At 46.3% G+C, this 15,537-nt stretch overlaps 1 protein-coding gene across 1 annotated transcript in view; it reads left to right on the forward strand.

Annotated features, from left to right (window-relative positions):
* The first annotated feature begins 520 nt into the window (after positions 1 to 520).
* The window catches only part of Mindy4 (MINDY lysine 48 deubiquitinase 4), a 111,092-nt gene continuing 96,075 nt past the window's right edge, over positions 521 to 15,537 (forward strand). The window contains exons 1-3 of the mRNA XM_076863769.2: positions 521 to 626; positions 7,548 to 7,667; positions 11,863 to 12,098. Of these exons, the coding sequence (XP_076719884.2) occupies positions 564 to 626; positions 7,548 to 7,667; positions 11,863 to 12,098 (419 nt within the window). The 5' untranslated portion in view covers positions 521 to 563. The remainder of the gene's footprint in view (positions 627 to 7,547; positions 7,668 to 11,862; positions 12,099 to 15,537) is intronic.

Here is a 15,537-nt window from a genome sequence, read left to right on the forward strand (position 1 = left end):
TGTAAAGCGCTTGGTGCTCAATACATGGGGGGGGGGGGGGGGTGGTCGCATTTGGGAAAGCTGGCTCCAAGGGGGCTAAAGGGACATGTCCTTTAACTGCAGCACTCAGGAAGCAAAGCCCAGCCTCCTTGTCCCATAGTCCAGGTCACAGAGCCAGGCCGGTCAGTGAACCAAGTGCTTCGCTGTGGCTTTAATCTTCCAGGAACAGGCAGGCGGACACGCTTTCCCTTTTGTGTTTAGGGAGGTGGAGACACAGGTTGGAGCAACGACTTGTGTTAGGCCACCCACAATGATAGGCCCAGAGTCAGAGAGAGCCTGCAGCCCGTGGCCTGGCCCTTGCAGCCAAGCTCTCTCCCTGTGTCCTCCTGCTGCAGAGCAGCAGTAGTTAGAAGCAGGCTCCTCCTCTTCCTCCGCCCTCCCAGCCTGCTGGCTCCCAGGGAAGGGGAGGAGTTCTCGCTGGCTCTGATGCCACCGTCACCACGGCAACGCGGCCATACTGGGCCCAACGGACTAAGGGGCCTGGGGCTGCGGCCTATCCTGGCCTGGTGGGCAGAGCTGGCAGCATGGACACCCTCTTCGTGGAGGAGGTGGCCGCCTCCCTGGTCAGGGAGTTCCTCAACAGAAAGGTAACACCTCGCCCTCTCCAGAGCCCACGTGGTGGCTCCAGACCTGGAGGGCAGCCAGGGATGGGGGGCCCCTATTGCCTTTGGGGAGGGAGCATTCTTGGCCTGCTGCCTGCTTCAGGGATGCCCCCAGGAGAGCGCCATTTTCCCAGGATGGGGGAAACTACATTTCCCAGGAGCCATTTCTGTGGTGGTCACCTGGCCCCCTGTCCTCTGCCCTCCCCTGGCATCCACTCTCAGTGGGTGGGCAGCAGCTGGGTGGGGAGGGGGTGGGTTCCAGGGCTGAGCCAGCTCCTCGTGCAAAGATGGGACTCAGACCAGAGCCTGGCTGGCCGTCTCCATGGCCAGTCACCCCCAAGACATGTCCCCCTAGGTAGGAGCTTTCCACAGAGGAGCCCCAAGGGCTGAGGAAAGTTCTGGACAGTCAAACCTTTCAGCCATTTTAAGTCCACAGCAGGAATTCTGGCTGTGGCCTTCATTTTTTTTTTTTTTTTTTTTGAGGGGGATTGTCTAAGTTCCCTCCTGTTTTGTCCCAGGAGAGTTTGCAAAGTGTTTACAGGTTGAGAAGGTCCTTAGTCTAATCCACCCCGACAGTGGAGATGGAGACTGGGTGAGGAAGGCACATGCTGGTGTGTGTCTGTTTTTGTGCCTGCATGTGAGTGTGTGTGTGTGTGTGTGTGTGTGTGTGTAGTGTGTGTGTGTGGTGGTGGTGTCAGAGGCATCCAATAGTTGATTCTGCATGAAGTGACTGAGAGCTATATGCTGCTGGTTCTGTGCTTATCGGGCACTTGTCTGGAAAGGAAATACACACGTATGTACACACACACACACACACACACACACACACAATGTGTTGAATAGAACAAAGAGAAAGGACTTTGAGATTAGATGGAAGAGGTTCAAGTACGTGCTGCTAGTTTGCAGTGTGACCCTGGGCCTCAGTGTACTTATCTCTAAAATGGGAAAATTAAGACTCACGTTTCACAGACTCATGATGAGGGTTAACAATAACACACAGGGAGCTCCTAAGCATTATATCTGATGAGTAGATACAATGCACACATAGAAATTCAACTTCATACCTGCTTCCCCATCTTTGATACCCACCTGTTTTGAAAGTGACTTTGTGGGCTTTTTATGATTTATTTTATTTTGAAAAAAATTTAAATGCATTTAGCGTCATTGTATCTGCTTTGAGCTTCCATCACCAAATCCTGGCTGCCCCTTGGATTATCTGTGGCACACCTTAGGAGGTTGACCACAACCATCATTTAAGTTTGGACTAAGCGAAACCTCACCGAAGGCTTCCTCATGCCCTTCCTTTCCTGGGTACAAATGAAGCCCATGGTCCTTGCTGACAGCCAAGGGTGCCCTATAGCTGGACCTCAGGTTACCCTCCAACGTCATTTCTTCCTTCCCCGTCCAAGTTTTCCCCTGATCTACTCAGGCCCACCCCAAGTTCCATTTCTTCCAGAGCGCTTCTCAGCTGACTCTAGCTGGAGTGATCCTGGTCTGTGTTCTCTCTTGGTGCTCGTGGTGTAGTCAATAATCTGCCTGAATCACCTCCTAGATGGGGCCACAGAGCTGACCCCCAAACCGAATGGCACCTTGGGAACTGTCCAGTCCTCCCAGATTCCTGATTTCCATGTTTTATCTGTACACACTGAGGTCCTGAGAGTAGTAAGGTGTTGGCCCCAGTCACTCAGAAAGACACAAGAGCCCTGCAGCCCAGGGCTGTGCTTTTCTCAGCACTGTCTGCTCCAGGACAGAGATCCTGAGCTCCACACAGGGTTCTGTATAGGCAGGTACCCAACAGTCATGACCAAAAGAATTCCCAGGGTGCTAGGCACCTTCTAGATGTCTGTTTGTTTTCTCAACTCTTTAAGGCAGTCCTGAAAGAGAGGGAATGACAGCATTCTTTTTCATGCAAGACTGTGGTGAGACCAAGAGGCCGAGACACTTGCCCAGGGTGAGTGGGTCAGACCACATCACTCCTCTTCTCAAACATTCCACCGGCTTCCCAGCCTCAGTAGGCCACCTGGCTCCCCATGTCCTGGCTGCCCCCTTGGACCTCCTCTGCCATGGCCTCCACCACCTTCCAGCCATGTGGGCTTGCTTGAACTCACCAAGCATGGTCTTTCCTCAGGGAGACTCATCACAGTCTTCAGGTGACATGAGCATCCATAGAGTTGACACTTGGGTCTGTGGCCCCTGTGGCAGAGATATGCCTCCCTCTGACCTCTGTGACCGTTTCTCACCGTCACGCCCAGCCCAGCGTCCTTTCCATCATCTCAATTCCAAGCATCCCACCTGTTCTATGTCCAGCTCCTCCCCCTTCTCCAGCCTCTCCTGCATCTGATTCCATTGCTCTTGCCAACCTTTCATGGTCCCCCAGCCCTATCGCCACTCCTCCCATACCTTACCCACCTGTCATTAAAATTGCCTGCTCTATGATAGACTTGACCCCCTTGATCTTCTCTCCCTTTGTTGTACTCCCCTGGTCTGGGTAAAATTCAACTCGGTTTACTCCGTGCCTGCACCTGCAGAGCTGAGTGGGATTGGAGAAACACACCTCCATGTTGATAGCATCACTCTAAATCCACAGCACTCACCCCTGAGATTCCTCAGAGGTTCCTGTTCTTACAGGGACCTCTTTCTCTTAGACCTTCTTTCCTTCAAACCCACAGCTCCTTCCCCATTTAATTTCTCAGGAAACAGAAGCCGTCATGAGAAATGAGCTATGTCCCACAGGCTCCCACCCCCACACTTCCTGACCTTCCTGAGCCACGCAGGAACAGCCATCCTGTTCCTGCGGAGAGATTCTCCAGGCCCTGGGCAAGAACATCCCTGCGAGGGAGCCTGCTCCCTGCCGCATCTCAAGGACACAGCCCTAGTGATTGCCACTGTGCTCTTTTCCACACACCTTCCTTCTCTGCTGGGTATGCACACACTCCTGCAGGACCACACCTTGACCCCCAGTCCCCCCAGCTACTAGTCTTTTTCTTCTCCCTTTTATAACGGAACCTCTAAAAAAACTTTGTATGCTTTGATTCTAACCCTTCGCCCCACTTTCCCAGACTCATCCGAATCAAAAGTTTTTCTCCCACCAATTGATGGAGACCACTGTCAAGGTCATCATTGACCTCTAAACCCCTTGCCTTTTTTTTTTTTTTTTGGTACCAGCATTTGAATTCAGGGATTCTTAACCACTGAGCCATATCCCCAGCCCTTTTTTATGTTTTATTTAGGGACAGGGTCTCACTGGGTTGCTGAGGCTGGCTTTGAACTTGTAATTCTCCTGCCTCAGCCTCCTGAGCCACTGGGATTACAGGTATGCACCACCACACTGGGCTCCTTGCCTTTCTTTCTTTATATTTTTTCTTAAATTAAATTTTTATTTATCTGTGAGAGTGAAATGCATTATAATTCTTTTTTTTTTTTTAATATTTTTTTTATTTATCGGCGGACACAACATCTTTGTTTGTATGTGGTGCTGAGGATCGAACCCGGGCCGCACGCATTGGGTCAGGCGAGCGCGCTACCACTTGAGCCACATCCCCAGCCCCGCATTATAATTCTTATTACACATATAGAGCACAACTTTTCATATCTCTGATTGTATTCAAAGTATATTCACACCAATTTGTGTCTTCATACATGTACTTTGGATAATGATGTCCATCACATTCCACCATCATTTCTAATCCCATGGCCCCTCCCTTCCCCTCCCATCCCTCTTCCCTATCTAGAATTCATCTATTTCTCCCATGCTCCCTCTCCCTACCCTAGTATGAGTTAGCTTCCTTATATCAAAGAAAATATTCAGCATTTGTTTTTTGGGGGGATTGGTTAACTTCACTTAGCATTATCTTCTCTAACTCCATCCATTTACCTGCAACTGCCATGATTTTATTCTATTTTATTGCTGAGTAGTATTCCATTGTGTATATATGCCACATTTAAAAAAATCTATTCATCTATTGAAGGGCATCTAGGTTGGTTCCACAGTTTAGCTACTGTGTATTGTGCTGCTATAAACATTGATGTGGCTGTGTCCCTGTAATATGCTGTTTTTAAGTCCTTTCGGTATAGACAGAGGAGAGGGATAGCTGGGTCAAATGGTGGTTCCATTTCCAATTTTCCAAGAAATCTTTATACTGCTTTCCACCTTGCCTTTCTTGATCTAACAATTGTGCTCATCACAGTTGGTTTCAGCCTTCTTCTTGGCTTCTTCTTCTCCTGTCTCTTCCTCCTCCTTCTCTGGTGGCTCCTTCTCAGGTCTTTGCTGGTCGCCCCTCCTTTCTCTGACCTGTGCAGTGCATGCTGGTGGCTCAAAGACTCAGTCTGTTGCCCTCTTCCCTTCCCTTTCTTTCTCTTCTTCATTCATTCTTGAGGCATCTCATGCAGTCTTATGATTCCAATACCATCAGTGTGCTGACAATTCCCAAATGCCTATGTTTAGCTGCTCTCTCCCTGAATCCTTTGAATTCCTTCCAACTTCGAGTGCTGCATTTCCACTTGGATGTCTCATTAGCATCTCCACTTGATATGTACAGTGATGTTCCCACTCACAACATTCCCAACACCAAATTTTGAGTTTTTCCCCCAACCAGGTCTTCAACTTTTCGGACACCAATTGAGTTTCCCACAATTCAACTGCATTCTGACACTAGAGTTAGTGCAGACCCTATAGTTAAGGACTCTTATTTTCCTCGTGCCCCTCACATCCAGCCCATCAGCTCATCTGTTGGCTTTACTATCAGAGGGCATAGAGAATGTAGCCACTTCTTACCACTAATGATGCAAACACCCCAGACTAACCCTCTCCCACCTTTCATGGCAACTGCATTTTTCAGTAGTCTCCTAAATGGTTTCTGTTTAATCCCCTGCCTCTTATATTCTATTTTTAACCTAGCAGCCAACGTTCCTTTAAAAATGTTAGTCCCCCATGGTCCTCTTTTCAAATCCTCCTGTATCCCATCAGAAGGATGGTGAAGATGATCTTTGCTTACCACACTCTGGGTGATCTCTCTGATCTCACCTTCTGAGACTTTCCCCTGGCTGTGAGATGCTAGATGCATTGGCACTTGCAACTGTCACAGGGCCTTTGCAGCTGCTGTTCCTTGCCTGGAACACTGTTCTCCCAAGTGTCTGCATGGCCTGCTCTCCTGTTTCTCTCCTATCTCTGCTCTGTTGCCACCTGATCAATGAACCATTTCCTGATCACCTTTTATAAAATAGCAACCCTTCTCCATGCCACTCACTGCCTGGCCCTTTCTGTCTCACTACTCATATATGTCCCACCCCAGCATATTAGACTTGTCTTTTTCCCCTATAGAATGCAAGTTGTATGAGGATGGGACTTTGATTTGTTCACCTCTCTGCCTCCAGCAGCTGGACTAGTAGATTAGGGGTTCCCTTCAATTCATAAATGGGGAAGTCAGGAGAGTGAGCTCAGGAATGATACTCAATGAAACACTGTGCCTTGTCTTTGCGTTCACCCTCCCTGCTCTATTTCCACAGTGGTGCGGTGAGCCGCTGCCCACGGTGTGTGTACCATTCATCAATGGTCTGCTTCCCACAGACTGTGAGCTCTCCCTCCTTCTGTACCTCCTGCATCTAGGACAGCCTGGCACACAGCAGGGCAAATGTTTGTTGTGAATGCAGACTCAGTGGCTGCAAGGGACCGAAGGCTAGTTGACTCCTGAGAGCACCTCGGGACCCTACCCTAGTGGTTTTCAAATATTGGTGTGCATTACAATGGGGGAGAGTAACTGGACCTGGATTTGGTGATTGGAACTGTTGCTGAACATAAAGAGAGGAAGGCTCATATAGAACATTCTTTATCACTTTGACAGTGGGAAAGCGATGGCGCAGGCTTGATGAGATGCAGTGATTGCTTTGAGGCCTGCCTCTCCTTCCAGTGGACACTCCCTCCTCATGCAGCCTGGCCACCTCTTCTCCACTGCACACATCCATATTTCTTTGACCCTTCCTAGGTGCTCCTTTTCAATCTTTGGTTCAAGGTCATGTGTGTACCTTGTTTCCAAAATTGACCGTCTTACCTAAATGCATGGCAAGCAGGGGGGTTGGTCTTTTATGGTGCTTTCCCAGCAGGCAGAGCACCATAAAATTCTGAACACAAAGGCCAGGGGGGAAGTCGAGGCTTGTCTAGCTCTAGGGGGTCTGGGATCCATCAAGAACAAGAGATGCTCTTGACACAGCTGAGTCCTTTGTGAGGATAGGCAGCAGCTACAAAGGAAGAACCCAGGCTTCTGCTGGGGACAGGGCTTCCCCGACTTATCATTGCCAGAATCTAGGTTCCTGACATTCAGGGTGGGATGAATGGAGAAGTCAGCTGTGCTGGTGACCCAGTGAAACTTTCACCCTGGGCTCCCCATGGGTCGGGTCCTAGAATCATAAATTCATAGGCTCGGGCGGGGGGTGTCAGACCTGCTATGTGATTCCATTGTGTGGTCATGGGTCCCTCAACCCTGCCCCCTTCTAATCCATCTCAGGGGTAAAGGGAGTGAACGTTGGCCTTTTGTTATGTTTTTTCTTTCGTTTACTTTTGAAGTTTCATATTCCATAGCCACAAATCTACAGCCAAACTCTGGGCCCCCTGAGTTGGTCTTGGGTGAATCAGTTACCTCGATGTCACTCCTTACCTGCTGTCCAAAGGGCTTGACTGGTAGGGAATCCGTGGTGAAGCCCAATGGACCCACAGGGCCACTGTAAGGAGCAGAATAATAGCTGTGAGGCTGGGTTATGTAAAAATGAATTCTTAACTTGCAGTCACCTCATAAAGGCTGGCCAGATGAGGATGATCATAATCAACATCAGTTGGTTTTTGTTCACCCTGCGTCAGAGAACGGAAGGTTTTGATTTAACTTGAAGAAGAGTGATTCAGCCTTCTCCCCTCAGGGCTTAAAGAAGACGTGTGTGATCATGGACCAGGAACGCCCACGCTCTGATCTCAGCATAAACAGCAGAAATGATCTCCGCAAGGTTTTGCATCTCGAATTTCTCTACAGGGAGAACAAGGTGCGTGCTTTATTAAGGCGCCGCTTGGAGCTGTGGAACTGAGCAGCACTCATGGGCCTGCAAAGGTGACAGGGGTCTCAGGGGACTCCTGACCAACCCCACCCAAAGTGGGGAGAAACAGCCAAAGCCAGAGCAGGCAGGGCCCACGGCTCTCTGCCTGGGCAGCCCCGTGCTGCGCGCTGCACTCCTGTGGTTGTTTTGCGCTCATTTGTTCCGGAGCCTGTGGCTGTGCCCAGCTTCAAGTCGTCACCTGTGCTCCCTCCTCCCAACATGAGGCATATGAGGCTATTTTTAGCAAGACTGTACTTAATAATATAGTATTCGGTTATACTAAAATTTTCCATTCCCTAGCAGGGGCTAGTGTAAGACTTTCCTTCTTTGGTTCTGAGTAATGCCTTAGTCTGCAGTGTACTGTGACATACCATTCAGGCAAAAGTGGGAGTTGGGTTCAGCTTAACCTAGGTGCGTTGGAGTTGGGACAGCAAGTGGCTGGCTCTTCCTTGGGTGGGAGGGGGCTTCCCTGATTCCCCAGCCTCAGTCCTAGGCACCTGCTGTTACTGGCTTTCATAGTGCCCCTTGGGTTTCTTTTGTGTGTGTTTGTCTCCTGGGTAATAGAATAGTCGAGTGCTTCTTTAATTAGTATCTGTTTCCCCAGGCAGCCAAGGTAGTGACAGCCTCTGTTTACTGTTGTGTCCCTGTACTCCATGTTATCATCTGATGACGCAATGAGGCATCCCTTTGTGTTTGTGGAATAAATGAATGAGTAGATGGAAACATGTCTATATGAGGGAATGAAGCCACAACCCCATCTTAATTAGTAGAATCTTCTAATTCACAGAATGGGCTCTCGAGAATATGTTGCTCCGTGGTTGGGTGGAATCAGAAAGAAACTTTTGATTGATCATGTATCAGAATTTTAAAAACAAGGCAATACAAAGACATCTCATGCAGAAGCCCAATATACAAAACAAAGAAAGGAAGGCACCTTATTGGAAGTGGGGAGGGAGATCCTTCCTTCTGGGCTTTCTGGGTCAGACCCCCAACGCCCTGTTAAGCAGTTTTAAAATCAGTGATGTAATGGGACCCCTCCTACCTCCAGGGGGAAGCTGTGAGCTACAGAAAAGTGGCCGTCCAGGTTTCACGGTCAGTTATGGGGTACAGATTCCAATTCCAATCCTATCACAGCAAAGGTGGTCAAGCATTTATTTATTTCTTTTTAATTTGTAATGCTTTTTTTTTTTTTTTTTTTTTTACAAACAATATCTTAGCTGATTGGATTGTTATAGGGATGAGATCAAGGCTACTCCTGAGACACCTAGTGGGACCTCCAAACCACTTGGAAACCATCTAAATATGTATTGTGGGCCAGGAAGGGACTTAGGCCAGGTTTTCCTCAACAGAGCAAAGAACAGACTTTCAGGAAAATCTATACACCCCAACCAGCTGCCTCCACTCACAGGTGCACCCGGTTGCCAGAAATTCTCCTGTTTACCTCCGAGGAGCAAAAGGTCATGGCCGCCAGGTGAAGTCACATCAGAGGCTCAGTAAAGACATCACATAGATGGCCTTCATCCTCTGCATCTGGGGTGACACTTACCCCTTCGTTTCCTGTACGTTCCTGTTTACTCTCCTGTGAGCCATTCTGGGCAAGGAAACTGCTCACCCAGGCAGCAGATATCCCACGATCCTCCATCTGCTGGATTCTGAGGCAGGAGAGTGGACTGTGCAGTTTAAGATTTTGCACAGGGGTGAGGTTTGTTGCCCAGAAAACACAATTGTCCGTTCTGATACAGTGGGATTTTATGGAAAATCACTTTTGCCTAATTTATCAGAAGTATCTGTGCGATTCAAGTGATTTCTATTTCCTTACCATATTTAGCCTCTCTCAGATAACTGTTGTCCTAAGCTACTTAATATGTTTTCATCAGACTTTTGGTAAGTGCCCTGACGATTTGACTTAAATAGTAGTCATTAGCTGGGATACAATGAATGAGAGTCTATATTTTACAGAAAAAAGTGTGCTCATTAGTCTGCTCCTTGCATGCTAATTTTGACATTCACTCAGCCCCAAGCTAGTGTGATCCTGGAAAGCCCTATAAACTTAATATTCCAAATAACTTGTTTTTTCTCCTGTTGGGTGTATGATAGATTAAAATGCCGTGGAAAATTGAGGTTTTGAGAAATGGGGTCTAGATTCACATAAACATAGGGTGTGTCTGTTGTGAGCCAAGCGATGTGAAAACCCTGATGTATAATTCAGACCCTCCAGGGCCCTCAATCTCCCTGATGGAGAGAAAAAGCATGCAGGCTGAAATAAGTTAAACAGATTGAATCTTTCCCTCATCTCTCTTCATTGTAAGCTTTAGACTTTGACAAATAATCTTTTTTTTTTTTTTTTCATCTTTGGTCTCCTACTAAAACAATGAGTAAACAAATGCCATTATTTCATTCCTCCGATATTAACCGTCTGATAAATCTGTTGAGTTTGGTCCTGGTCCATGGGCTGTGGGTCTGAGCATTCTGCGGCATGGATCACAGGAACAGACAGGAAGGAGCTGACTTGCTCTGAGGGCGCTCTCGGCTCCAGGTGCCTGTCACATGGCTCACCACTCTGACTGCATGACCACTGGGCCCAGGTCGGGCCACCACTCAGCAGGCCTGGGTGGTTCCAGGTTCATGGGTGGTGACTGAGGCATGGCAGCTGCTGAGGCCATCCTGTGGCTTGTGGCCATGTCTGTCCAAATCACTTGAGGGAATTTTAGGAGAAATCAGGGCTCGGATTCTTGCTATTTTGGCTTAGAGGGCCTCAGTGTGTCATGAGAATCTATATTTTCAAGAAACTTTCCAAGAGAACATTTTAGTGCAGGCAGGGCTGCATTATCATTTATTTACAAAAGCTGCCACTAAAAGTCTCATTTGTTTATTTATTTATTTTAGGGTTGGGGTGTAAACTGAGTCAATCTGACTGCCTCTCTCTGCTTTTCATATTAACCTTCTGTTCCAGTGGTCTCTAATCGCTGGCGTTTGGTGCTAAAGGGTTAAGGTACATACTAAGAAATATTCAGGCACTAAGTGCTTATGAATCTATTAGTTAGTGTCCCTATGGATTGAGACTTTGTTTAAATCGAAGAATATATATATATATTTTTTCTTTATAAATTTTATTTGTTCTTTTTAGTTATACATGATAGTAAAATGTATTTTGTCATATCATACATATATGGAGTATAGCTTCCCATTCTTGTGGTTATACATAATGTAGAGTTACCCCAGTCATGTGTTATATATGAACATAGGAAAGTTATGTCCAATTCATGCTACTGTCTTCCTAATTCCCATCTCCCTCCCTTTCCCGTACTACCCCCTGTCCAATCTGGTGAACTTCCACTCCTCCCTCTCCCCACCTATTGTGAGTCAGCATCCGCATATCAGAGAGAATATTTGGCCTTTTTTGGGGTGGGGGGATTGGCTTATTTCACTTAGCATGATGGTCTCCAGTTCCATCCATTTACCAGCAAAAGCCATTATTTCTTTCTTCTTTATGGCTGAGTAATATTACATTGTGTATGTGAATCACATTTTCTTTATCCATTCATCTGTTGAAGGTCATCTAGGTTGATTCCATAGCTTAGTTATTGTGAATTGAGCTGCTATATACATTGATATGACCTTGTCACTGTAGTAGACTAATTTGAAACCTTTTGGGTACATGCCGAGGAAAGGGATAACTGGATCAAATGGTGGTTCCATTCCAAGTTTTCTGAGGAATCACTGCTTTCTAGAGTGGTTGCACCAATTTATAGCAGTGTTTGAATGTACCATTTTCCCCACATCCTTGCCAACATTTATTGTTACTTGTAAAAGAATATGTTTTTTTATAAAGTTATTCCTAGGAGAAAAATACCAAGATTTACTTGAGTAATCCTTGTATAATTGTTTGTTGAGTTTCCAGAGCCATGCATTGGATGTTAGTTTTTCTGGGATAGAAATGTTGTCTTCACCTCTGTATCTGGGGCCCCCTCAGTGGGTGCCTGGCATATGTTATAGGCAGCCAGCTCATATTTTCTGAAAGTATATACAAGTGAGTGAGAAGTTGATAAGCTTATTTCAAAGAACTGGAATAGCTACTTTCCCACCCTTCCTTCCCTGGAAGCTGTTCACATAATTAATGTTTCTTTTCCTCTCTCAACGATAGGCAAAAGAAAATCCTCTAAAAACAAACCTTGAACTCATGACCAGATATTTTCTGGATCACTCTGGAAAAACAGATAACAATTTAACTCAAGAAACCCCGATCCCTGCACTCTCAGTTCCAAAGAAAATTAACAAATTGCCGTTGAGATGCTCAGAGACCAAGCTGGTAAATATATATGACCTTTCAGATGAAGACGCAGGATGGAGAACATCATTGACAGAAACAGGCAAAGCCAGGTATCTCTTCCCATTTACTCTGTGTATTAGTTTCCTATTGCTGCTATAACAAATCACTGTATACTTAGTGGGTGTATTGGTAAGGGTGGGCCCACAGCATATAGAGATAATCCCCAATTTGCAATGGAGTCACATTCTGATAAACCTGTTATAGTTTAAAAAAATCCTATCAAAAATGCATTTAATTCACCAAACCTACAGGACATCATAACTTAGCAACACAGCACACTGTGGAGTGTTGGTTGCTTCCTCTTGTGATTGATTGTGAGGCTGACTGTGAATTGAGCCTTATTGCCACTGCCTACTATTGAGAGAGCATTGTACTGCACATTAGTAGCAAAGATCAAAATGCAAAAATTGAAGCATGGATTCTACCTAGTGTGTATCATTTTCACACCATTATGAAATTGAAACTTATAAGTAGAACTGTTATAAGCTGAAGACCATCTATCTATCCATCTATCTATCTGTCTGTCTATCTATCTATCTATCTATTTCAAAATAGCTTTGTTTTAAGGAGTTGGCTTATACAATTGTGGCAAATCTACAGTCTGCAGAACAGACTGAAGGCTGGGAACTCAGATGTGGTTTCGTGTACAATCTTAGGAATTCCTTCTTTGGGGAACCTCAAATTCTGCTCTTCAAGTCTTCAATAGATAAAGCAAGGCCCACCTACATCATTGAGAATGATCTGTTCTCCTCAAAGTCAAGTGGTTGGGAATGTTAATTGCATTTACAAAGAACCTTCAGAGCAACATCTACACATAGATGACTCAACACCTGGGCACCAGAGCCTAACCAGATTGACATAAAATTTAACCACCCCAGTAGCATAAAGCCATGGGAACGTATTCCTTCACAGTTCTAGAGGTCATGAGTTCAAAGTCAGTCTCCCTGGGTGAAAGACAGGGTGCCTGTGGTCCCAGCTCTCTTTGGAGGCTCTGAGGGAAATTCCATTGCTTGTCCTTTCTCAGCTTCTGGAGGTCACCTTCGTTCCTTGGCTCATGGGCCACCTGACAGCATACCACACAGACCTCGGCTTGCACCATTACAGCCCCTAACCTCACCACTAACTTTGATTCTCCCATCTCCTTCCAAGAAGAACTCCAGCAATGACACTGGGACCACCAGTTAATCCAGGGGGATCTCCCTATCTCAAGATCCTTAACAGAATCACTGTTGTAGTTTATCTCCTGACATGGTAAGAGGGTACACAGACACACACATACATATGCATATGGGCCCTTTCACCACGTCAGGTGACAGAGATTGGGATGGGGACACCTTTGGAGTACACATTATTTAATTTCTCACACTCTGTTTCAGATATCTCTGTGATGGGACCCTGCTATTTTCTTCTAGAGGCCAACAGTATGGATCACTTTGGGATGGAGAATACTTCAGCTTCATATTGCCTAACTGAAATTCTGTGATTGTTTAGGCTCAGGGGCTTTCTTTGTTACACTAACTTACAACCCTCATACCCTGCATGCAGTCAGTTTGATTTTTCTTAAGCACAGAATATAGTATTCTGAAAGGCAATTAAACCCTGTAGAATTAGAGAGAATCTGAAAAATCAGGTCTCTTGGAACTCTTTTATTTATTTATTTATTTATTTATTTATTTATTATAATTAGTTATACATGACAGCAGAATGCACTTCAATTCATAGCACACAAACGGAGCACAATTTTTCACTTCTGGTTGTATACAATGTGGATTCACACCATTCATGCCATCATACATGTACCTAGGACAATGATCTCTTGGAACTCTCCAAGAAAGTGAATTGGCATTCCTGATGGAACCTCTATTTTCTGGAGAACAGTTACACTAACTTACAACCCTCATACCCTGCATGCAGTCACCAATAGTGGATTTAACACTACTACAACTGTCACATATGGCATGGGGTCACCAGTCATGATTTCACTTCCAGGAAATGGGTCTTTTGTTCTGATTGGCAGAAAAGCATTTCCTTTCCTAAGAAAAGCTAAATCTCCGGGCATGGGTGTCAGGCTGCCGAAGGGCGGGGACCATCAAAAACAATTCATTCAATGGTTCAGATGTGAAAGGTTGTGATGGTGGAATGAAGAAGGTGGCCTCTCCCTCAAAGGCATTTATTCAGCTGGGAAATTAAATATTTCTGGTACAGTAAATAAATAAATAAATAAATAGCAGCAAGAAAATGGTTGGAAAGTAGTTGAAGCTCCTGAGTCCACCAAGGTACCCAACTCAGCACCTGAGTGTTCCCCTTTATTCCTTCTTCTTGCCATTTTCTTTGAGCTCTGTCAGCAGGTCTTTGTCCCCGATAATGTTAGATGCTTTGCCCCTTCCCTGTCCAATTGCAAGGGTCTCACTTCACATTTCCCATCCCCTTTCCCTGCCTAACTCCTGTGGGCTCTGCCTTGGCCTCTAGGCCTCTGGTCATCTTCTCTGTGAACCCATCCTTGAACTGAGATAGTGAGAGCGTTTTCCACAAAACAAGTGTGGCTAGGCCACTCCCCACAGCTTTCAGGAGAAAACCCCATCTCCTTTGGATAGTTTGCAAAACCCCACCCATGAGCAGCCCCATGGCTCATCTGAGCACATCCCATAAGCTGGGTCCTGGGGCTCTCTCTTGGGGGTCTCCTATTTACTCAATCCCTTGACTCAAGGCTACCCTTCCCTGAAAGCCCTTTTGCATTTCACCAGGTGGGTTCCAGTCCCTTCCTCTGCTTGCTATGCCCCAGTCACAGCATGCACGACTGTGGCTGTCATGTGTGACCCAGGGCTTGGCGTAGAGTGGGTGTCAGTACCCACCCAAGCCAGTACGGTAAGTAGGCTAGCCTACCAGGAGAGCACTGGCTTCGGAGCCATCCAGGGTGAGTTCCTCTTCACCTGGGTTTCTTGCTTTGTCTTAGTCTTTCTTGCTTGCTTTGTTCTTTCTCACTCCTTGTTTGCTCTCACTGTCACCTTCTTTTGTTTCTCTCTCTCTCTCTCTCTCTGTCTCTCTCTCTCTCTCTCCTCTCTCACACACACACATACACGACGTACACACATACATGTTCCCCCTCTCTCTCAAGAAGCCACAGGCACACCTGCCCAACCTTCCCTTAACAGTTGGGGAATGCCAAGTTCACCACGAGCTTTCTCCACCCCCTCAGAGGACTACAGTGAGGCTGTATCCCAGGGCTCTGGTTTCCCCCTATCACACAGGTCCAGAAGACCAAGGATGTTCTCTAGTTGTAAGGCCTGGAGGGTTCCTATTATGAATCATCATCTCCGGCTTTATTTGTTTGATTCCTGGTCTTATTTTGTCAGCTGAACTTGCCCTGATACCAGAAAGTATTTCCTGTTCTTGACCTTTCATGAGAAGGCTAGGGATCAGCACCTACTTATGCATGGGCTTGCTCCGAGTGACTGTTGACTGTGGACTTTCTTGTTGTTAACGGTTCCT

Source organism: Callospermophilus lateralis, chromosome 1, assembly GCF_048772815.1.
Source record: "Callospermophilus lateralis isolate mCalLat2 chromosome 1, mCalLat2.hap1, whole genome shotgun sequence".
NCBI classification, from domain to species: Eukaryota; Metazoa; Chordata; class Mammalia; order Rodentia; family Sciuridae; genus Callospermophilus; species Callospermophilus lateralis.